Source organism: Oncorhynchus clarkii, chromosome 6, assembly GCF_045791955.1.
Source record: "Oncorhynchus clarkii lewisi isolate Uvic-CL-2024 chromosome 6, UVic_Ocla_1.0, whole genome shotgun sequence".
In the NCBI taxonomy this organism is placed as follows: domain Eukaryota; kingdom Metazoa; phylum Chordata; class Actinopteri; order Salmoniformes; family Salmonidae; genus Oncorhynchus; species Oncorhynchus clarkii.
The window spans coordinates 32,531,139-32,553,538 of record NC_092152.1 but is presented as its reverse complement, the minus strand read 5'-3'; the positions used below and the strand labels follow the sequence as shown (position 1 = coordinate 32,553,538).

The 22,400-nt window shown below is 43.9% G+C and overlaps 1 protein-coding gene across 1 annotated transcript; it reads right to left on the bottom strand.

The window, feature by feature from the left end:
• Nucleotides 1–4,147: 4,147 nt before the first annotated feature.
• Nucleotides 4,148–22,384, bottom strand: LOC139411004 (leucyl/cystinyl aminopeptidase). The gene is made up of 22 exons (XM_071156771.1): nucleotides 21,932–22,384; nucleotides 17,429–17,523; nucleotides 17,088–17,290; nucleotides 16,823–16,934; nucleotides 16,377–16,634; nucleotides 15,957–16,147; nucleotides 15,638–15,776; nucleotides 15,267–15,401; nucleotides 14,995–15,115; nucleotides 14,606–14,757; nucleotides 14,301–14,414; nucleotides 14,068–14,205; nucleotides 13,814–13,945; nucleotides 11,727–11,887; nucleotides 11,555–11,643; nucleotides 11,183–11,366; nucleotides 10,696–10,852; nucleotides 10,411–10,595; nucleotides 9,912–10,073; nucleotides 8,689–8,829; nucleotides 8,407–8,488; nucleotides 4,148–8,312 (listed from the first exon to the last, which is right to left on the bottom strand). The coding sequence occupies exons 1-22, from the start codon at nucleotides 21,951–21,953 to the stop codon at nucleotides 8,181–8,183; spliced, it is 3,105 nt and encodes a 1,034-aa protein (XP_071012872.1). The 5' UTR covers nucleotides 21,954–22,384; the 3' UTR covers nucleotides 4,148–8,180.
• Nucleotides 22,385–22,400: the final 16 nt, after the last annotated feature.

Genomic DNA, 22,400 nt, shown 5'->3' with positions numbered 1-22,400 from the left:
GGACAATTAGGAGGCCTGCGTCTTGTGACCGTAGCGTACGTGTAGGTATGTACGGCAGGACCAAATCAGAGAGATAGGTAGGAGCAAGCCCATGTAATGCTTTGTAGGTTAGCAGTAAAACCTTGAAATCAGCCCTTGCTTTGACAGGAAGCCAGTGTAGAGAGGCTAGCACTGGAGTAATATGATCAAATTTAGCACTAACTGAAGTTTATTTAGTGCTTTATCCGGGTAGCCGGAAAGTAGAGCATTGCAGTAGTCTAACCTAGAAGTGACAAAAGCATGGATTAATTTTTCTGCATCATTTTTGGACAGAAGGTTTCTGATTTTTGCAATGTTACGTAGATGGAAAAAAGCTGTCCTTGAAATGGTCTTGATATGTTCTTCAAAAGAGAGATCAGGGTCCAGAGTAACGCCGAGGTCCTTCAGTTTTATTTGAGACGACTGTACAACCATTAAGATTAATTGTCAGATTCAACAGAAGATCTCTTTGTTTCTTGGGACCTAGAACAAGTATCTCTGTTTTGTCCGAGTTTAAAAGTAGGAAGTTTGCAGCCATCCACTTCCTTATGTCTGAAACACATGCTTCTAGCAAGGGCAATTTTGGGGCTTCACCATGTTTCATTGAAATGTACAGCTGTGTGTCATCCGCATAGCAGTGAAAGTTAACATTATGTTTTCGAATAACATCCCCAAGAGGTAAAATATATAGTGAAAACAATAGTGGTCCTAAAACGGAACCTTGAGGAACACCGAAATTTACAGTTGATTTGTCAGAGGACAAACCATTCACAGAGACAAACTGATATCTTTCCGACAGATAAGATCTAAACCAGGCCAGAACTTGTCCGTGTAGACCAATTTGGGTTTCCAATCTCTCCAAAAGAATGTGGTGATCGATGGTATCAAAAGCAGCACTAAGGTCTAGGAGCACGAGGACAGATGCAGAGCCTCGGTCCGATGCCATTAAAAGGTAATTTACCACCTTCACAAGTGCCGTCTCAGTGCTATGATGGGGTCTAAAACCAGACTGAAGCATTTCATATACATTGTTTGTCTTCAGGAAGGCAGTGAGTTGTTGCGCAACAGCCTTTTCTAAAATTTTTGAGAGGAATGGAAGATTCGATATAGGCCGATAGTTTTTAACATTTTCTGGGTCAAGGTTTGGCTTTTTCAAGAGAGGCTTTATTACTGCCACTTTTAGTGAGTTTGGTACACATCCGGTGGATAGAGAGCCATTTATTATGTTCAACATAGGAGGGCCAAGCACAGGAAGCAGCTCTTTCAGTAGTTTAGTTGGAATAGGGTCCAGTATGCAGCTTGAAGGTTTAGAGGCCATGATTATTTTCATCATTGTGTCAAGAGATATAGTACTAAAACACTTGAGCGTCTCTCTTGATCCTAGGTCCTGGCAGAGTTGTGCAGACTCAGGACAACTGAGCTTTGAAGGAATACGCAGATTTAAGGAGGAGTCCGTAATTTGCTTTCTAATAATCATAATCTTTTCCTCGAAGTTCATGAATTTATCACTGCTAAAGTGAAAGTCATCCTCTCTTGGGGAATGCTGCTTTTTTAGTTAGCTTTGCGACAGTATCAAAAAGGAATTTCGGGTTTGTTCTTATTTTCCTAAATTAAGTTAGAAAAATAGGATGATCGAGCAGCAGTAAGGGCTCTTCGGTACTGCACAGTACTTTCTTTCCAAGATAGTCAGAAAACTTCCAGTTTGGTGTGGCGCCATTTCCGTTCCAATTTTCTGGAAGCTTGCTTCAGAGCTCGGGTATTTTATGTGTACCAGGGAGCTAGTTTCTTATGAGAAATGTTTTTAGTTTTTAGGGGTGCAACTGCATCTAGGGTATTGCGCAACGTTAAATTGAGTTGTTCAGTTAGGTGGTTAACTGATTTTTGTCCTCTGGCGTCCTTGGGTAGACAGAGGGATTCTGGAAGGACATCAAGGAATCTTTGTGTTGTCTGTGAATTTATGACTTTTGATGATCCTTGGTTGGGGTCTGAGCAGATTATTTGTTGCAATTGCAAACGTAATAAAATGGTGGTCCGATAGTCCAGGATTATGAGGAAAAACATTAAGATCCACAACATTTATTCCATGGGACAAAACTAGGTCCAGCGTATGACTGTGACAGTGAGTGGGTCCAGAGACATGTTGGACAAAACCCACTGAGTCGATGATGGCTCCGAAAGCCTTTTGGAGTGGGTCTGTGGACTTTTCCATGTGAATATTAAAGTCACCAAAAATTAGAATATTATCTGCTATGACTACAAGGTCCGATAGGAATTCAGGGAACTCAGTGAGGAACGCTGTATATGGCCCAGGAGGCCTGTAGACAGTAGCTATAAAAAGTGATTGAGTAGGCTGCATAGATTTCATGACTAGAAGCTCAAAAGACGAAAACGTCTTTTTTTTTTGTGTAAATTGAAATTTGCTATCGTAAATGTTAGCAACACCTCTGCCTTTGCGGGATGCACGGGGGATATGGTCACTAGTGTAGCCAGGAGGTGAGGCCTCATTTAACACAGTAAATTCATCAGGCTTAAGCCATGTTTCAGTCAGGCCAATCACATCAAGATTATGATCAGTGATTAGTTCATTGACTATAATTGCCTTTGAAGTAAGGGATCTAACATTAAGTAGCCCTATTTTGAGATGTGAGGTATCATGATTTCTTTTCAATAATGACAGGATTGGAGGTGGTCTTTATCCTAGTGAGATTGCTAAAGCGAACACCGCCATGTTTAGTTTTGCCCAACCTAGGTCGAGGCACAGACACGGTCCCAATGGTGATAGCTGAGCTGACTACACTGACTGTGCTAGTGGCAGACTCCACTATGCTGGCAGGCTGGCTAACAGCCTGCTGCCTGGCCTGCACCCTATTTCATTGTGGAGCTAGAGGAGTTAGAGCCCTGTCTATGTTGGTAGATAAAATGAGAGCACCCCTCCAGCTAGGATGGAGTCCGTCACTCCTCAGCAGGTCAGGTTTGGTCCTGTTTGTGGGTGAGTCCCAGAAAGAGGGCCAATTATCTACAAATGCTATATTTTGGGAGGGGCAGAAAACAGTTTTCAACCAGCGATTGAGTTGCGAGACTCTGCTGTAGAGCTCATCACTCCCCCTAACTGGGAGGGGGCCAGAGACAATTACTCGATGCCGACACATCTTTCTAGCTGATTTACACGCAGAAGCTATGTTGCGCTTGGTGATCTCTGACTGTTTCATCCTAACATCGTTGGTGCCGACGTGGATAACAATATCTCTATACTCTCTACACTCGCCAGTTTTAGCTTTAGCCAGCACCATTTTCAGATTAGCCACGCTCAAAGCCGCGTAGAATGGGCAAAACGAGTAACCTAACGTTCAAATGAACAGTAACAATGCCTCAATGCCTGCTTTATATAGCAACCCACTGCTCTGTAGGAGCGAACCATTTTCGTGAACGTGGTGGTGAATTATTTTTTAAACAGCCCCATTTCCAGTGTATGACAGGAATTGATTGAGTTTATTTTTACAGGGACAGTGCACATTAAATCAACGTTTCAGTACATGTGCCGGTTTTAGCTACGCGGCTAATTTTCAACTGCAGTCCCTGGGAAGGTTATTAAAAACAATGAGTAGTGAGCACACGCAGAGCAACATAGGACAAGCAACACGTATCATGCTGACAGCAATAGCACAAAACACAAAAGCAACAGTGTTTCCACATCTCACAAACTACACACATGGAAAACTGAAATACACAGCTAGGGATTATGTTCAAGTCAAATTGGCCTTTATCCACGTCTTCACGTTTTTTGTGAAGGTGCGATAGGTGGTGCAGTTGTGTATGTCTGGAGTACAAAACATGACAGAAATTATCTTAAAGATTGTGTTTTCGTGGTGGGGAAAAGGAATGATAAGACACATGATCTATGGTGTATTAAAATGAGCCCTCCACCACAAATATGACGAGCAAGACTGAAGACAGTGAGACGTCACTGGGAGAGGGGGGAAAGAGCAGCCTCTGGTGGTCTAGTTGTGTAATTAAGCATACAGTCCTAACAACTATGTATAGTCTACATTACATTCCTATCTGTAACACATTTGGATAAATCCCAAGCTAACACTTGACCTGCTGAACACAAAACACAGAGCAATGAAAGTCCAGAAAACTATTTTATTCATACATTTGTTTTTTCATGGCATGAAGAGCCTTACATTTTTCACCATCATTCAACCCCAGTGCAAAAAAGTTTAAAATGATGAGCAACAATCTCAAGGTGAGCTTGGCATAGGAATACACTAACATAGAATCATAATCTAGAGACATGCCACCTCCATCTGGGTCTTCATACACTTCACCTAAACCGTCTGTCATAAGGCATTATAACACTGTCGTAAAACTGACATGGAAAACAAGCAGTCATTATGTAGGCTTTGGCTAATTAACTTGATATAAAATCTAACAAACCTAAATAATAGTTTGAGTTATGGTAGTGGAAAAGGCCGTTTTCATGAGATTGCATCAGCTGTAATGATGACTGGTTATATAACATGTCATCTTTGTGGCAGTGTTAGGTAGGCTTTATGCCAGTAGGTTCAGTGAAGAGTTAACAGTTACTAACAGAACTAACCCTGAGCTCTGAGGTACAGTACGGGCTGTTGTTTTCTGGTGAGTGAGTGAATGATTAACATCTAAAAATCAACAATATGATTCACAATTCTGCACCAAAGCTAGCATATTTGATTTCATAGTGCTATCAATTGGCTCATTCATCCCCCCTCTCCCCTGTAACTATTCCCCAGGTCCCTGCTGTAAATGAGAACGTGTTCTCAGTCAACTTACCTGGTGAAATATGGGTTAAATAAAAAATAAATATCAGAACCACCAATATGACCTGGTTTTTCCAATGTTTTCAACATGACATAACATTCAGAGTGAGACAGGGAAGTGAATCCTCTTTCAGAATGAGCCAGTACCAACAAGAGACATACAGACATCTGAGGCTTTAGATTAGAAGAGGAGCTAGCTAGACACTCAGTCATTGGTCATGCTGTTTTGTAATAGAAGAGTTCCTTCAGGACATTCAGTGGTTGACCACTGGAGCTAGTGCTGCTGTAGCAGAGAGGAGGTAGCATGAAGATGCCCCTAAACACAGATCCAGGGTCTTCATTGGCTTTGGTGGTGGTAACTGGCCCTAGATCTGTTCCTAAAGGGAGCTCTAACAGAGCCAGCCGGGAGGCTGAAACAATTACGTCAACAACAAGGCTACCATACAGAACTGAATACCATAAACCTCACACACAGCGAGACAACGTAACCTAGCCCTGACTGAGCCAGGCTAACCAATCACAGAACTTAAACTGGTGAAATTACTTTCTGATTATCCACACTTTGTTGGACTACAGACACGGCATAGAAAACGACTCTACCCAGCTCTACAGACGCAACACTGTTGGGTCCCTCACTGTCAAGTCCTTTAATGGAAAAGACAGACATAATCAGGCGACCCTGTATATTAACCCCAACATTCACCTTTTTGGTGAGTTTGGGAAACCCTGCCATATTCCAACATGAGGCATTGAAGTGAGCCAACATTATAAATCAGTATACGTCATTGTTTAGTAAAAACAAAACCCTTTGACCGGGACTCTTATGTCTACGTGGTATCACACTGTACACACTATATACACACACACACAACAGAAACCAAAGTTAAACAACAAGTGAGAGATCTGCTCACACAAAATAGGACAAGCAAAAAGCAAGGTAGAGATGGGAGTAATAATAATAATGACATCTTTACAAGCATTGTGAGAGTGAAATATTCTGTACACAGATCGCCTCATATGCAAAAGAAAAGCAGTTTTGGGACCAGATCAACAATGGACTAATGAAATAAATACCAAAAGATCATTCTTGGGTGGAGTTTTCCTTTAACTGTCAAAATGTAACAAATAAAGTTACATCAACAGAAGAAGTGCTGGGGGTAAGATGCTTCAAGATTCATCAAAACAACGTTTCAGCAACGTTTCCACTATCCAACCAATACTTCTTGAGGTCTAAATAAAATACCTAGTGGTGGAAATGTGGTACAGTAGAACTTTGGGAGCATCTAAACAGTGAGAAGGTATTTTCATGTTCCTTCAACATGTTACTGGTAGCCAGCCGTACATGTTCTGGCTGAAGTAGTATTGTGTATCAGCTCTGTAGCCCAACTCTGGCCTTCAACAGACATTCTCCCATCTCCCCCACTGCTCACAGTCAGTAGGACAGTCATGAGGAGGTTGGTGTCAGGGCCAGGGTCTGAGAGAGCAGTTAGTCACTGCACCATGAGTTTCACAGGTGACCCATACTGATGACACGTGGCCAGCGTTGATGACAGACAGCATGTTCTCTTCCTGTATTCCCTTTCCTTATTTCTCAGGTGGCTGCTACACATACACTATGTGGTGGCACAATGTGAAGCACGTCGAGTTTGAAAGAAAGAGAGACGGGCTGCTGTATCCAGGCATGGTGCCGTGGTGAAAGCTGTAGGGGAAGTTTGCTTGACAGCATAGAAAGGAATTTGAGTTCACCCTGAGCTAAATACTACTAAATAAACTCATAGGACAAGCCTAAAAATAACACCATGTTCCCTATACAGTAAAGTGCACTACTTCTGATCATTGCGAAAAGTAGGGATGGGCCTTTGAAATTATTTTACTATTCAAATAATATATCATGATATTTTTTCGGATATCCGGATATTGACTGCCGACCAATCAGAATGAGGAAAATGCACATGGCAGAGGTAAACAGCGGACATGCTGCTTTCCTCCAGGAGGTTGGCTAACAGCAAGTCTGATTTTCACCAAGATGGAACCGATTCTGTCACAAAAAAGGTTTTCTGGTGAGTGTTTTTCAATGATCTGTCAGGTATTGTGAAAACTCAGTAAGAGGAGTGCCTGTAAATCGCTATTTGAAATGGGAAAACTAGCATGCCGATGTCAGGGCAGCCTGGAGGCCTAAATGTGCAGCAGTAGGGCAACACAGCGTTATAAAAACTAGCTACATTCAAAATGTTGTTTTATTAAATTAAGAATTTCATTTGTCATGGTATAGGTAACTGCCAACAAAGGAAACACTTGAGTAAATGAGGGATTCAAAGTATATTAAAAAGCAGGTGCTTCCAAAACAGGTGTGGTTCCTGCGTTAATTAAGCATTTAACATCCCATCATGCTTAGGGTCATGTATAAAAATGCCCAGTTGCCCACCATGGCTAGAAGAGATCTGTTACTTTGAAAGAGGGGTGTCAAAGGAGCATAGCGGGTTTAAAGAGTGTGGGTGGGTGGATCAGTCATCCGTTCTTGAACACTTATGGGAGATTCTGGAGCATTGCATGAGACAAGTGTTTTCCACCACCATCAACAAAACCCCAAATTATAGAATTTCTCACGGAAGAATGGTGTCACTTCCCTCCAATAGAGTTCCAGACACTTGTATAATCTACGCCAAAGCGCATTGAAGCCGTTCTGGCGGCCCAACGCCCTATTAAGACACTATGTTGGTGTGTACTTTATTTTGGCAGTTATCTGTATATCCTTGTAGGTAAAAATGTCCCAAGTATAATTGTCCTCCCCGATCTGTCTTTACGCCCAATATTTCAGATAGCACTGGTCCGATTGACGAAACTTGGGTGAATAATGCGTATTGCCATAGAGATACGGCATTTACAAAGTTACAGTTATGGCCAGTTGGTGGCGCTATAACAAGATTGAAAATGCAAACTATGAAAGGTCACGCCCCTCACTTGTTTGACCTAATGTCATGACATTCGGTACAGAGGTTCCTCTCCTCACAACGTCAATAAAGCCCGCCATGATGGATTTTCTGCCATTTAGATTGCTGCATAATTTGTGGGGGACAACATGTTTACTGTTGCCTTGCTTAATTTAGACAAAGCTTTTTCCATTGATAAAAAAAAAAAAAAAAAGCTTCTAATTTTGATTCTTCCAAAAATGAACACTCAAGTCTGTCCGTATATCCGGATATTCGATTAACCGTGCCCATCCCTAGCGAAAAGTAGTTTAAAAAAGTAGGAACAATAAGGGGAATATGAGGCAAGCCCTACGACAGTGCAAAAGCTGCTGTTGCCATGCCAACACGGTCCCCAGAGCGGGTTGTCGGGGGCTACAGTTGCCCAGCGGCCATGTTAGAGCCAGTCTCTAAGTGTTGCGAGGTTCCTGTCCATCCAGTGCTGGTTCAGTCTGATGGTCTCTAAAGCCTCCTGGACGCTACGCATCTGTGAGCCCCGCTCCTTCAGACTGGAGAAGAAACCCTGGACCTACACAGACAAGAGTTGACATGAGAGAAGAGGACTCTACGCATCTGATACACAGACATGATATAGTCAGCATGGTTCTGAGGTGTCAGCTCACTTCCTCCAGGTGTGTCTGAGTAGAGAACTGGGAGGTGGTGGACTTGACGATGCTCTGGATGGAATAGGACCCCACTGGAAACCTACACACACACACAGCCAATTAAAACAGGCCACATCTTCACAACAGCCAATCCAAACAGGCCACATCTCCACATCATGCAATCAAAACAGGGCCATAGATTATAATTGGGAAACTATTGTTTGTGTGTCCATTTCTGTATGTTGACGGTGTAAGTATGTAAACGTATAATTGATCTTATTATTCTTTACGGGCACTCACTTCTCTATGATCCTGTCCCAGCTCTCTTTGACAAAGTCCCAGACGAACAAGTGGCCAGCGAAGCCGTCGCTCACAGTGCTGATGACCAGTGGCAGCTCCTGGGTGTGGATAATCCCTCCCTCGAGCACCGTACTCAGAATCCTGAAGGAGGATGTGTTTAGAGTGTTGCAGAAACACACACCACAGTCCGCTACAAACATAACTGGGAACAGCTTAATTACAACTGTGACTCTCCGCACAACCTCTGGGTACAGGTTAAGTTGGCCAGTTAATTGTCTGTATATTGATTGATTAAGTACCATGGACTGGAGGCCTTCACTGGTCCAAAAAGCTGGACCCGTTCTGAAATGGACCTGGGGAATTCCAGTCCAGACCCAATATATATATGAATACATTTTTTTTTAATATACAGACCCGTTCCCGGACAGACCCGAGGACAACTAGATCAGTTCCGTTTAGACCTCGTCGGATCCAGACCCGACCCGAGTGAGGGAAGCAGCAGAAAAATCCATTTTTAAGCTACTTTATTAACCCAGAGCTGATTAAGCACATTGGCGAGGAGGTAGAGAGAGGTGACGATCTAGCAGGGGCCGTGCTGTGCGGGTGACACAGGGTACAGGGAGGGAGAGAGAGACCGCAACCAAACAAGCCGACTCGCACTATAGTAGACTAAAAGCTGCCATACTGTAGCTAAATTATTTATCATCCAATATGATTACATAGTACCCGTCTTGACTGCATCAAACCAGGAGAACCTGGTTAACTAACCATCTAGGCTAATTGAAGCTGCATGCGCTTTCACATCCTACAGTTACATACAAATCCATTCAGAATATAAAGTAGCAGCCTACCTGTTGGCTCTTGATTATTGTAGCTCATCCTTCTCCTTTAAACTTTCCATTCCATCATTGATTAGATATCTCCTAACCTTTTCCCCACACGGAGGCTGACTGTAGCCTTTTGCTTCCAACCAGCACCACTCTCATGAAAAGCAAAGACCAGCAGCATAAATTACACAATTTCTCTCTCTCCCTCCACTGCAGCAGTCGCGTTCGGATCTGAATGGGTCAGTTAAAACTACACATACCTGAGACATTCATATCAGATCCGACTCAGACCAGTGATACCATTTTGAATTCTGGTCGCAGGTATTCAGGTACAGGTGGATCCGTGAAGACCTCTACCATGTACCCCCCCCCCCACCCACACGCGGTCTCCCTCACCATACGATGCGTCGTGGGTCCTGTGTGGAGGCGAGGGCCTGCAGTATCTTGCGTTTCTCCGAGTCGTAAGTGGTGAGTCTATAGGTGTCCAGCAGAGACAGCCAACCAGAGTCAGACTGGGCTGCTACAGAAAACACCACTCGTTGAAGATCACCTGGGATGCTGGAAGAGACATCACTACATTACCACAAGATCCCTATAGAACAGGTCACTAGCTTTACTCATTTCTGATGAAGACAATGGCAGCCAAAATATCTAATAGTATATATTTTTTTAAACAAGCAAGCCTGTCTTCATTGTTTATATCCATAAAGGGGCAATATAAGATAAATACATACATTTTGTACCTTTTATATTCATGATATATAGCCATTGATTCTTGAAGAATATTATAAATGCCTCATGAGCTTAGTTCAACTGTTGCACCCCATCAGAACCCAAAATATAATCTTGTTTTAATACATCGTTTGAACCATTTTCATTCAGTCCATGTGTGTACCGATTGGTTTGGTTGGAGTTGGTCCACTGTTCATAGAGGGCCGTGGCCTGGTCAGTACAGTTCTGCCGTCCAAGACTACATGCCAACTCTAGAAGGGCTGACCTCCGCTCCTGACTGGAGACGCTCTCCTCCACTCCCCAGTCCTGACTGTCCATCAGAGGGCCAAAATGACCCAAGATGTACGCCTGGAACACGCATTACAAAGAGAACGTTAGCACAGTCAGTTTGTCCCAAATGGTGGGACTAGGCCCCAGAACAAGGTACCTGACAATCTAGTGTGTGTACCTTCATGCGGGCCACCAGTCTTAGCTCCGGTCTCTTGTCCAGTAGTCTGTAGACAGAGCTGAGCTGTGTTAGGGCCTCTGTCAGAGGAGCAGTCTCAGTCTCATTGGTAGTATAGTCCAACAGGCTGAGAACCTGACGGAAGGACACACGACCCAGCCTGATGAGCGGGAGAGAAAAACATGAATAGATATGAATCAATTTAGTCCATTTGTGTCCGTTGTCTGTTCAGTTGAGCATCCAAAACATCTAACATATAGACAGACATGTTCAGGTAATCGTACAAGTCCAGGCAGAGTATTAAGAAAGGCCTCCAATTAATCCATTTCTTAACTATTTACCAGGTAGGTTGACTGAAAACACTTTTTTTTTTACAGCAACGACCACCGTCTGGAAAAAATGAAATCCTGTCCTTCTGAGAGATATCATCTAGCGAGTATTACCCTCCATTGAGTGAACCATGCCACAGTACAAACACACACACACTGACCTGGATAGGGAGAAGATGTTGTGTATGAGCGAAGCGCGGTCGTGAGGTGTGAGTGTGCTGACGTCAGTCTTTAGAGCGTCTATGAGAGCTGTCCAGCCCTCGTCTCCATAGTGAACTATATAGAAGCCTGTGTTCATGTAGTTCAACTTCAGCCACTTAACACTCTCTGACACCTTCAGAGTCGCTAAGAGGAAAACACAGAACAATGCACTCAGATACATGAACATGCTCTTACCTCGGAGCATACAACCAGCAGGCCAAACATTACTAAGTACTATACAAGCCTGACACACAAACTAGACAATGCATAACATTAAGTCAAACTAAATGACAGCTACCCAGCTCAATGTACAGAAGTTGAATGTGTTATACCTGTCTTATTCCTCAGAGTGAACATCTGTCTGCAGGAAGGGGCGGAGCTACAGCTGTCATTCACATATGTCACAGGGATGTGCCACAGGCTGAGGACAAAAAAAAAAACTGGTTGGTGTGTGTGTGTGTGTGTGTGCGTGAGCGTGAGCATATGTGTGTGCATGCATCTCACCTGGAGGTGTGTGTGGTGTTGTCTGTGGAGAGCAGGAAGTGTTCCTGTGTGAGGGTCACCTCACCACCCTTGCGGCTGACGGTAACCAATGGGAAGCCTTTCTGCAGTGTCCATGTTCTCATCATGTCTGACACACTCTCCTGCTGGGGAAGCACTTGGACCTGGCACATCCAGAAACAATAATCAATGATACATGTCCACTAATTAGGGCTAACACAATTTAATCAACTGGTCGATTGTTTGATCGATAGGCTGTTGGTTGAAGAACATTTTTTAGTCAAGCAGTGGCAAATACACTATACATACAAGAGTGTGTACACCCCTTCAAATTAGTGGATTTGGCCATTTCAGCCAAACCCATTGATGACAGGTGTATAAAATCAAGCACACGGCCATGCAATCTCCATAGCCAAACATTGGCAGTAGAATGGCCTTACTGAAGAGTTTGGTGACTTTTAATGTGGCACCGTCACAGGATGCCACCTTTCCAACAAATCAATTCATCAAATTTCTGCCCTGCTCAACTGTAGTGCTACTGGTCTGTAGTCATTTAGGCAGGTTACTTTGGTGTTCTTGGCACAGGGACTATTGCCAGTTGGTCAGCGCATGCTCTGAGTACACGTCCTGGTAATCCGTCTGGCCCTGCGGCCTTGTGAATGTTGACCCGTTTAAAGGTTTTTACATCGGCTACGGAGAGCGTGATCACACAGTCATCCAGAACAGCTGGTGCGCTCCTGCATGCTTCAGTTTTGCTTGCCTCGAAGCGTGCATAGAAGTAATTTAGCTCGTCTGGTAGGTTCGTGTCACTGGGCAGCTCACAGCTGTGCTTCCCTTTGTAGTCCGTAATAGTTTGCAAGCCCTGCCACATTCGACGAGCATCGGCGCCGGTGTAGTGGGATTGAATCTTAGTCCTGTATTGACGCTTTGCCTGTTTGATGGTTCGTCGGCAGGTATAGCGGGATTTCTTATAAGCGCCTGGGTTAGAGTCCCGCTCCTTGAAAGCGGCAGCTCTACCCTTTAGCTCAGTGCGGATGTTGCCTGTATTCCATGGCTTCTGGTTGGGGTATGTACGTACGGTCACTGTGGAGACGACGTCGTCGATGCACTTATTGATAAAGCCAGTGACTGATGTGGTGTACTCCTCAATGCCATCGGAAGAATCCTGGAACATATTGCAGCCTGTGCTAGCTTAGTATTTGCGTCATCTGACCACTTCCGCATTGATTGAGTCACGACTACTTCCTGCTTTAGTTTTTGCTTGTAAGCAGGAATCAGGAGGATATGGTCAGATTTTATACAATGTCGGAAGTTTGCTAGCACGAGCATCGGGGCCAGACCAAGTTAATAGCTGACAATGTTTCAAGTTACTTGTAGACAGGCCATACGTAGCCAATGTGATTCTTAGATACTTATCAGGTTATTTCCTACCTGCGGGCTGCAATGTTTTTATTTGTTGGCTTTATGTTGGGTATTTTTATATATTGGCAATGGCAATAGATGTTACTTTTACATTATATGAAAATTATAACTTGCACGCAGATCAGTAGAAATGGTACGATAACTTAGCACTCCAAACGGAAAAGGTTGCCGACGGCTGGTGTAGCCTATTACCGGCAACTTCAGGAGCGTAACGGCAGAATCTGCGAAGGCCAACAGCAGCGGGAGGAGGCTATTTGGATCTCTGACTCCCTCTTTAGTAGTTTGTGTCTTTTCATTTTTAATCATAGTGTTTAAAGCATCAGACAAGCTCAGTAGCCTAGATACAGTAGATTGTATTCAAACATATGGAAAAAATACTTTCATTTTTTCTTCGGCCGACCAATCTTTTGTTGTTGTTGTAGTAAGGGGCAGCCCTACTACTTATATTACTAGTCATCACATTGGGCCAGAGAGAGCTGGAGAATCATCCCCATCAGTAGTACTAACACAATAGACAAGACATCTCCACACACAATACGCATGCAGGGTGATGGTGTGAAAGGGGGAAGGGTACTACACCAGATTTTGCAGACGCAAAATAAGGAACCTGTGAAAATAACTAAAAATCAGGAAACAGAGACAGGGTTTCACAGACAGACCACTGCTACCCGTGTGATGCTGTTCCAGAGGTCGTCAGTAACAGTGTTAGATCCTCTGTATTGACGCAGATACTCGAGGAGACCTTTCCTGAACTGACCGTCTGGCAGAGTGGAGTTCAACATCAGCAGGAGGGACGCACCCTAGTGACAAACAAACACACACAAAGACAACACACATCACTGCTGTGACCATAGGACTCGATATCATTCACTATACTAATCAATTAAGTTGTAAGTAAAGGCAAATAATGTAATTGAAGTACCTTCTCATAGGTGATCGAGTCAAACATCTCAGACACCTGTTCAGGTGTGGTCACCTGGGCCGACACAGAGACTGGGTGGGAGGAGTTTAGAGAATCTTTGGCCATCGCCTTGAACCGCTCCTCCAGGAACACATTGCCCTGGAGACGGAAGAGAGGTCATTCTACCGCGGCCATCTTAATCTACATTGACCCCTTGCACAGCACTTACACGCACGTGACGTGGTACTACTTACTAGGTACAGCTGTGGGAACTCTGTCATTAGAGATGCGTACTGCCAGTAGGTGGCGAAGCCCTCGCTGAGCCACAGGTCATTCCACCAGCGCATCGTCACCAGGTTCCCAAACCACTGACACATGGCGGCATTAGAAGAGTGTTACTGCAGCTTTATAACAGTATCATAAGAGCATTAGACACTGTTAAAGCAACTGTATAAGAACAGCAACGCTTCTTAACCAAACGTCAACACAGCATTAAGACTGCCGACGTGCATACACACACACACACGTGTTCCCCATCGCCGCGTAATCGTCTACACACCTGGTGAGCGAGTTCGTGGGCTACAACGTTAGCGATTAGTTGTTTGTCGAGAAGAGAGGACTGGTTTTGTACCAAAAGGCTGGTCTCTCTAAAGGTGATCAGACCCCAGTTCTCCATCGCTCCCGCCAGGAAGTCTGGGATAGCAACCAGGTCTGGGAAGAAAGAAAGAAAGGAGCGAGAGAGAGAGATACAGAAACATGGAGGGGTCAATACCACTGTGTATTTTCTGTCACATTATTGAAGACAGACTTTTCCCTCACATTGTTTTTATTCATCTTTTGGCCTTCATTTTTATTTTTTATTGAACCTTTATTTAACTACTACATGTAAAAGGTGTTCATCAGTTGAGCTAATTGTGTCTGTCTGTGTGTTTCTGTCTCTCCTCTCACCCAGTTTCCTCAGAGGGTAGTCGATGTCAAATACGGTATTGTAGAACTGCAGCAACCTGGACGCGGTGTCCAGAGCATATTGTGTGTGTTCCTTCTTCTCTGGCACAGAGTACACCGACACCTGCAACACACACACCATACACATGAAATAAATACAATATAACCAAAGTTGGGGGCAGGGGGGTAGGCACAGAGTAGACAGAGTTGCATTCTAGTGTATTGCAGGCCATAAGACTAGTGTGAATAGATTGAGGCAGGGACTCTGTACGTACCAGTGTATTGGACACATTTCTAGTGATGCTGGTGAAGTTGGCTACGATGAAGGCCACCAGGTAGGTGCTCATATTAACACTAGTCTGCTCAAACTCATCCTCCAGCATGCCGCTGGGTAATGTAGTCGTCTTAGCCTGGGAAACACAACACAGTTAGATTACATCTATATTTTAGCAAACGCTCTTATCCAGATTGACTTACAGTAGTTAGTGCATAGTTTCATTAACAGATGGTTTACACACTGGCATTCTTCATGTGAAGCGTCTCCAATAATCATTTGATGTAAATATACATTACAAAATGTGTTGACCACTTAAAAATACACAGGTGCACGCAAACTCACACGTGCATACACACACACACAGTGTACCTTGGGCATGTTGGACAGAGCGATGTATTCAGGTTCTCTGGTGATCCTGACCAGGAAAGTGGCTTTAAAGGCCGGCTCGTCAAAACAGGGGAAGGCCTTTCTGGCTGCCTGGGGCTCAAACTGTGTGGCAGCTAGGACCCTGAGGGTTGAATAGAATCACTCAGTCACAGAGAGCAAGGACTAGGCTTGAAGTTTACTAAAGGTCAACATACACTCAAGTTTTCACACTTAAAGAATGTGTCTCACTGCATTCACACCAAGTTAGGTTGTTATTTTTAGGACAAACTTTAGTATATAGCCTTTTGAGTGTTTTGCATACCTCTTGGCTCCAGTCTTGTCATTGTAGGAGCTGTTATAGAAGCCGTCGTAGGTGTGTGAAAGGTTGGCTGTGTAGTCCAATGTTAACACACACACCTGGCCTTCCTTCAGATCTCCTGGGAAGCTGACAGCTATCTGCTGCCATGGTTTATACTCCAACACCTTCACCTCAACACTCTTACCCTCTCCAACCTGGAAGGGTTACAGTAAAAACAGTATTTAACAGGGTGAAACAATCTAACTAGGGAGGGAAACATCATTAAGCTAAGTAATACATAATTTATCTCCACAGGGAAAGCAACTCTTACTCTCTTCACATTGCAAGTAAGGAAGTTACATAAGAACAATAACAGTTAAGTTTTCAATAATAAAATAATATTACCATTTCCGGTTAAATAGTCAATGTTCATAGCATTGCTACCTGAAAGGTTGCCTTGATGATATTGATCTCGGAGCTGTGCAAAACGACGCGCTTGGTGTTGTGTTGTATAATCATGTTGATGATGGTGCGGCCGGTGAAGGTCATGGAAGTCAGGTTAGGGGTCAGGGAGAGGTCGTAGTTTACAGGTCGTACACTGGCTGGGAGGCGGAGCTCATTCCAAGGAAACATCTCCCCAGTGGTGCTTTTAGGATAAACCAGCTCCATAGGAGTGGAGGAGTTAGCCTTAGGACAGCCAGTCTGGTGAGAGAGGATCAACACGGTGAACACACACACCACCCCGTAGCTGTGGAGGCCGATGCAGTAACCACACACTCTGCACTCACACAAACGCAAGCACACACACACACAAGCACACACACACACAAGCGCAAGGACGCACACAAACGCAAGGACGCACACAAACGCAAGGACGCACACGCACACACCTTAGTGAAGGTACAGCCAGGCAGGAAATAGAGAACCATCGCCATGGACGTGACCAGTACCAAGATGAACACGCCCACCACCAGCATACGGGCAGAGGGGCGGGAACATGACCTGGCCAAAAAACAACAAATGAAACGATTTAATGATCTATAAATATAATATCCATCTTTAGTATTGTTTATTTCATTGTTTCTATTTTACTGTAAAGTGCCTGTCATATTTAAATGCACTTTAAACCAAGTTTATTTCGACTTGAAAAGTAACCTGGGTGGAGCCTGTCTGATATAAGGGGAGGCGCTAGGACTGCGGGTGGAGCTTCTGTTCATGAAGGACATGCCCAGTAGACGGGCTGACGACTCATAGTCCTCCTCCTCATCGTCCAGGTCGTTCTCTCCCAGACCTCGCACCAGCAGACGGGAGCTACGGGGCTCGTACACCACCTCATCTGGGTCCAACGCCGGGAACTCCTGGAGGAGGAGAAAGAAGAGAGAGAAAATAAAGAGAAGGCAAGATATAAAAATCTGGAAAAACAAACAGTTGGAAGAAAAAAAGGGAATAGTGAAGAGGGGATGGGTTAATGTCAGTGTTGTATAGTATGTAATTACCGGGAAGGCTGTAGAGTCTTTGGCCAGGTCCACTACGTCAGGTTCCTCCTCAAACATACTGTTCTCTATCATGTTCCTGGGCAGGGACGCTCGCTCTGGTTACACATACAAGCAAACAAAAGGTTAATATATACACACACACACACACACGTTCAATAAAACGTGCATGTGTGCGTGGAGCTCCCTTTCATTGGTTCTCCCCAGTATCTCCTCAGAAAAACAGAGAAATTGTCAACTATTTAATTCAATAACAACAATTACAACAGTAGTCGAACTGTAAAAAATGTCCCGTTGTGCCTCTTTGTAAAGGGTCCAATTTTTCTCCTGTAATAAAACCGTGCAGAGGGACTGAGCCCCTATGTGTGTTCTGATTCAGTGGTGGGTGAATGCAGGGCAGGGTGCAAACAAAGCTCTCACACACACCCTGAAGTCCCAGTGTGTGTCAGTGAATAGTGGGTGTTGCGTGTAAGTGAACAGAGAGCCAGTATCATCATAACCAATGACACTATAAAAAAAGCCATCTCATACACCTAGTACGTTCTATTGCGCGTGTTCCATTGTGTGAGAACATGCACGCGTGTTGGTAGGGCCCAGCTGCCTAGACTGAGTGACTAGGAGAAGGCTAACTGAAGCCATCAGAGTTCATCCTATCCCTCCGTGCAGCAGATCTAGTCCTGATTCAGAAGTCCTGTGGTCTGCAGAGTATTCTGCTTCTATTAATAGGCCTTGATATGGAGCTGAATATTTATTTATTTTACCAGGTAAGTTGACTGAAAACACTTACTCATATACAGCAACAACCTGGGAAATAGTTACAGGTGGGAAGGGATCAATGAGCCAATTGGAAACTGGGGATGATTAGGTGGCCATAATGGTTTGAGGGCCAGATTGGGAATTTAGCCAGGACACCGGGGTAAACACCCCTACTCCTACGATAAGTGCCATGGGATCTTTAGTGACCACAGAGAGTCAGGACACCCGTTTAACGTCCCATCCGAAAGACGGAACCCTACACAGGGCAAATGTCCCCAATCACTGCCCTGGGGCATTGGGATATTGTTTTTAGACCAGAGGAAAGAGTGCCTCCTACCGGCCCTCCAACACCACTTCCAGCAGCATCTGGTCTCCCATCCAGTGACTGACCAGGACCAACCCTGCTTAGCTTCAGAGGCTAGCCAGCAGTGGGATGAAGGGTGGTATGCTGCTGGCACATATTTAATAATACCCCGATCAAAATAAGAACCATAGCAATATTTTAGTCCATGTTAGAACTAGTATTGTGTGTCAAATGAGGCCATTCTAAAAATGTGGTAACTGTTACTAAGACCAAAATGAGTGCACCTCAAACTGACACAGCAAGGTCTAATGTTATAGCTGAAGCAGCAACGAAACTGAAAGTGTCAGCAGCATCTCACCAGACTCTTCCTGTTTTCAAACAAACAGACACAGATCCACAGACAGTCTACAGACTTATATGTTTACCATATATGACTTAGCTAGGGCCACACAGACCTGAAGTTCAAGGCCATAGTGGTGCTGGGACTAGACTCACCCCAGGCAGAGCCCAGACCAGGTATACTTGGTGCCTCAGGGCAGATAAGGCCAGGCAAGAGGCCTTTCCTCTGGGCTGTGTGTTAGTGAAAACAACCTGTGTCAGCTGAACAAGGAATAATCTCCTGGCATTTCGTTTCCATACTACTGCAGTCAGTGTCCAGGACAGGATTCACCCATCAGTTAGGCTTTCCATGTAGGCCTTGTGAATTCTGAATTGAAGTAGGCTAATGAAATAACATACAGTTGAAGTCGGAAGTTTACATTCACTTAGGTTGGAGTCATTAAAACTTGTTTTCAACCACTCCACAAATGTCTTAACAAACTATAGTTTTGCAAATTGGTGTACTTTTGCATGACACAAGTCATGTTTCCAACAATTGTTTAGACAGATTATTTAATTTATAATTCACTGTATCACAATTCCAGTGGGTCAGAAGTTCACATACACTAAGTTGATTGTGCCTTTAAACATTTTCTGGAAAATTCCAGATATGATGTCATGGCTTTAGAAGCTTCTGATAGGCTAATTGACATCATTTGGGTCAATTGAAGGTGTACCTGTGGATGTATTTCAAGGCCTACCTTCAAACTCAGTGTCTATGCTAGACATCATGGGAAAATCAAAAGAAATTAGCCAAGACCTCAGAAAAAAATTGTAGACCTCCACAAGTCTGGTTCATCCTTGGGAGCAATTTACAAACGCCTGAAGGTACCACGTTCATCTTTACAAACAATAGTACGCAAGTATAAACTCCATGGGACCACGCAGCCGTCATGCCTCTCAGGAAGGAGACGCGTTCTGTCTCCTAGAGATTAGCGTACTTTGGTGCGAAAAGTGCAAATCAATCCCAGAAAAACAGAAAAGGACCTTGAAGATGCTGGAGGAAACAGGTACAAAAGTATCTATATCCACAGTAAAACGAGTCCTATATTGACATAACCCGAAAGGCCGCTCAGCAAGGAAGAAGCCACTGCTCCAAATCCGCCATAAAAAAAGCCAGACTACGGTTTGCAACTGCACATGAGAACAAAGATCGTAGTTTTTGGAGAAATGTCCTCTGGTCTGATGAAACAAAAATATAACGGTTTGGCTATAATGACCATTGTTATGTTTGGAGGAAAAAGAGAGAGGCTTGCAAGCCAAAGAACACCATCCCAACCGTGAACCACAGGGGTGGCAGTATCATGTTGTGGGGGTGCTTTGCTGCAGGAGGGATTGGTGCACTTCACAAAATAGATGGCATCATGAGGACGGAAAATGAAGTGGATATATTGAAGAAACACCTCAAAACATCAGTCAGGAAGTTAAAGCTTGGTCGCAAATGGGTCTTCCAAATGGACAATGACCCCAAGCATACTTCCAAAGTTGTGGCAAAATGGCTTAAGGACAACAAAGTTAAGGTATTGGAGTGGCCATCACAAAGCCCTGACCTCAATCCTATAGAGAATTTGTGGGCAGAACTGAAAAAGCATGTGTGAGCAAGGAGGCCTACAAACCTGACTCAGTTACACCAGCTCTGTCAGGAGGAATGGGCCAAAATTCACCCAACTTATTGTGCGAAGCTTGTGGAAGGCTCCCTGAAACATTTGACCCAAGTTAAACAATCTATAGGCAATGCTACCAAATACTAATTGAGTGTATGTAAACTAATGACCCACTGGGAATGTGATGAAATAAATCATTCTCTCTACTATTATTCTGACATTTCACATTCTTAAAATAAAGTGGTGATCCTAACTGACCTAAGACATGGAATTTTTACTCAGATTAATTGTCAGGAATTGTGAAAAACTGAGTTTAAATGTATATGGCTAAGGTGTATGTAAACTTCTGACTTCAAAAGCACTCAGAAAAATATAGCAGTGTCTGTCTATTGAGTAGCAGTGTTTCCATTGACTATTATGGATTGTATTGACCACCAGTATGTATATGTGTCTGTGTGTTCCAATCGGAACAACCAGAAGCCCTTTATTTATGATTTGCGGTAATAAAGCTGTAGAGCCATAAAGCAGACAGCTTCAGCAGAGGGGTTAGTGCTACTGAACCTACAGCAAGAATCTGCGGGTCCTTATCAGATTGAGCACACACCCCACATAAGGAGCCCTATCAAAAGCAAAAGGCTTGACCAAGCAAACAGTTGAGTTAAAAGGACATTTTATGAGTCTTTAGAACATAAACAAACTACTGAACTAATGCAGCCTCCAGTCAAGACTGTAAATAACACTAACACAGCTTGGCCTAGACTCTAAAACAAGAGGATTTAGCATATTCGAGCAGCAGAAAATGTAAACCAATCTGAGTTGGATTTCCTCACCTTCCTTGGTAGGGCAAAGTGTAGGCCAAGGCTAAACAATAAGAATAATGTCCCAATAAGCATAGAGAGAGGATGGGGTGTCAGTGCAATTGAGTTTTTCAATCCAACAGGTTTGCTCAGATTTTCCCCTCAGATAACAGTAGGAACTTGGCTGCCATAAGATTTAAATTCCCTGCTCTTTAGATGGCTAATATGTAGCTAGCTAGCTAGCCTTTAAATGGGCTAGCTAAATAAATCCCTCTGGTGACAAGAGTCAAAAGTCAACCCTGACCTCAGCCCGAATGGGGAATGTGTTTGTGTCCCCAAGTGAATGTCACACTGACATATTGAGAACATAAGACACATTAGCTAAGAGACTCCCGGTTTATTCAGTCGAACCCGAATGTAGTTACTGTACTCAAGGCCAGGCGTCTATCAGATAACACACCCATCATTATAAGTGCATATATTGCTGATTAGTCCGTCAGCCAGGGAGCAGTTTTGGCAATCAAGAGCCTGACATTTGTTGACTTGAAACATTCGGCTATCTTGCTAACCTTACTACAAGCTCAACTGATAGTTACTACAGGGAATGTGGCTGGCTAGAAAGTCTGGGTAGCAGTTCGCTGAATACGCGAGCGTCGTCATTCCTTACCACTGTCAAATGGGTCCTCCATGACAAGATATCTGGAGGAGCCGAACTGTCCTCACTTCACCAATAACAACACCCCGCTGGAGGACGAGGGAACCACTGCGGACCAAACTCCGCCACCAAAAAGACTGATGCTACTAGCTATCAGTAGCTTGTCAGATCAGGTGACTGTACAGCCAGGCTAAGTGGGCTAGCTAGCTTGGCTGCTAGCTAACTTCTGACACTAGAGAGCGGCCACAACTTTCCTCTCCATGCTTTAACGTTTTTGAATTATAGATACGAGTCCCAATCGGTGAAGTTAGTAGCTTACGGAATAAAATAATGAATATGGTCAATCGTCCAAACGATAGTCTGTCAACAAACTGTTCGCCATGCATTTCAATGATAGCGTCCCATTCCCTTTCTCTCCAGGCAGTTATTGACAGATTTCTGTCATGTATTTACCGGAATTCTATTGGTCGGGGCTAAGAGT

Coding starts and splice junctions, on each gene's coding strand:
- LOC139411004 (XM_071156771.1), bottom strand. CDS start 21,953: ATGGAGGACCCATTTGACAGTG. Junction 15,116..15,266: donor GAAATGTGTCCAATACACTG/GTACGTACAGAG, acceptor TGTGTGTTGCAG/GTGTCGGTGTACTCTGTGCC. Junction 8,830..9,911: donor GACCCACGACGCATCGTATG/GTGAGGGAGACC, acceptor ATCCTCCTTCAG/GATTCTGAGTACGGTGCTCG.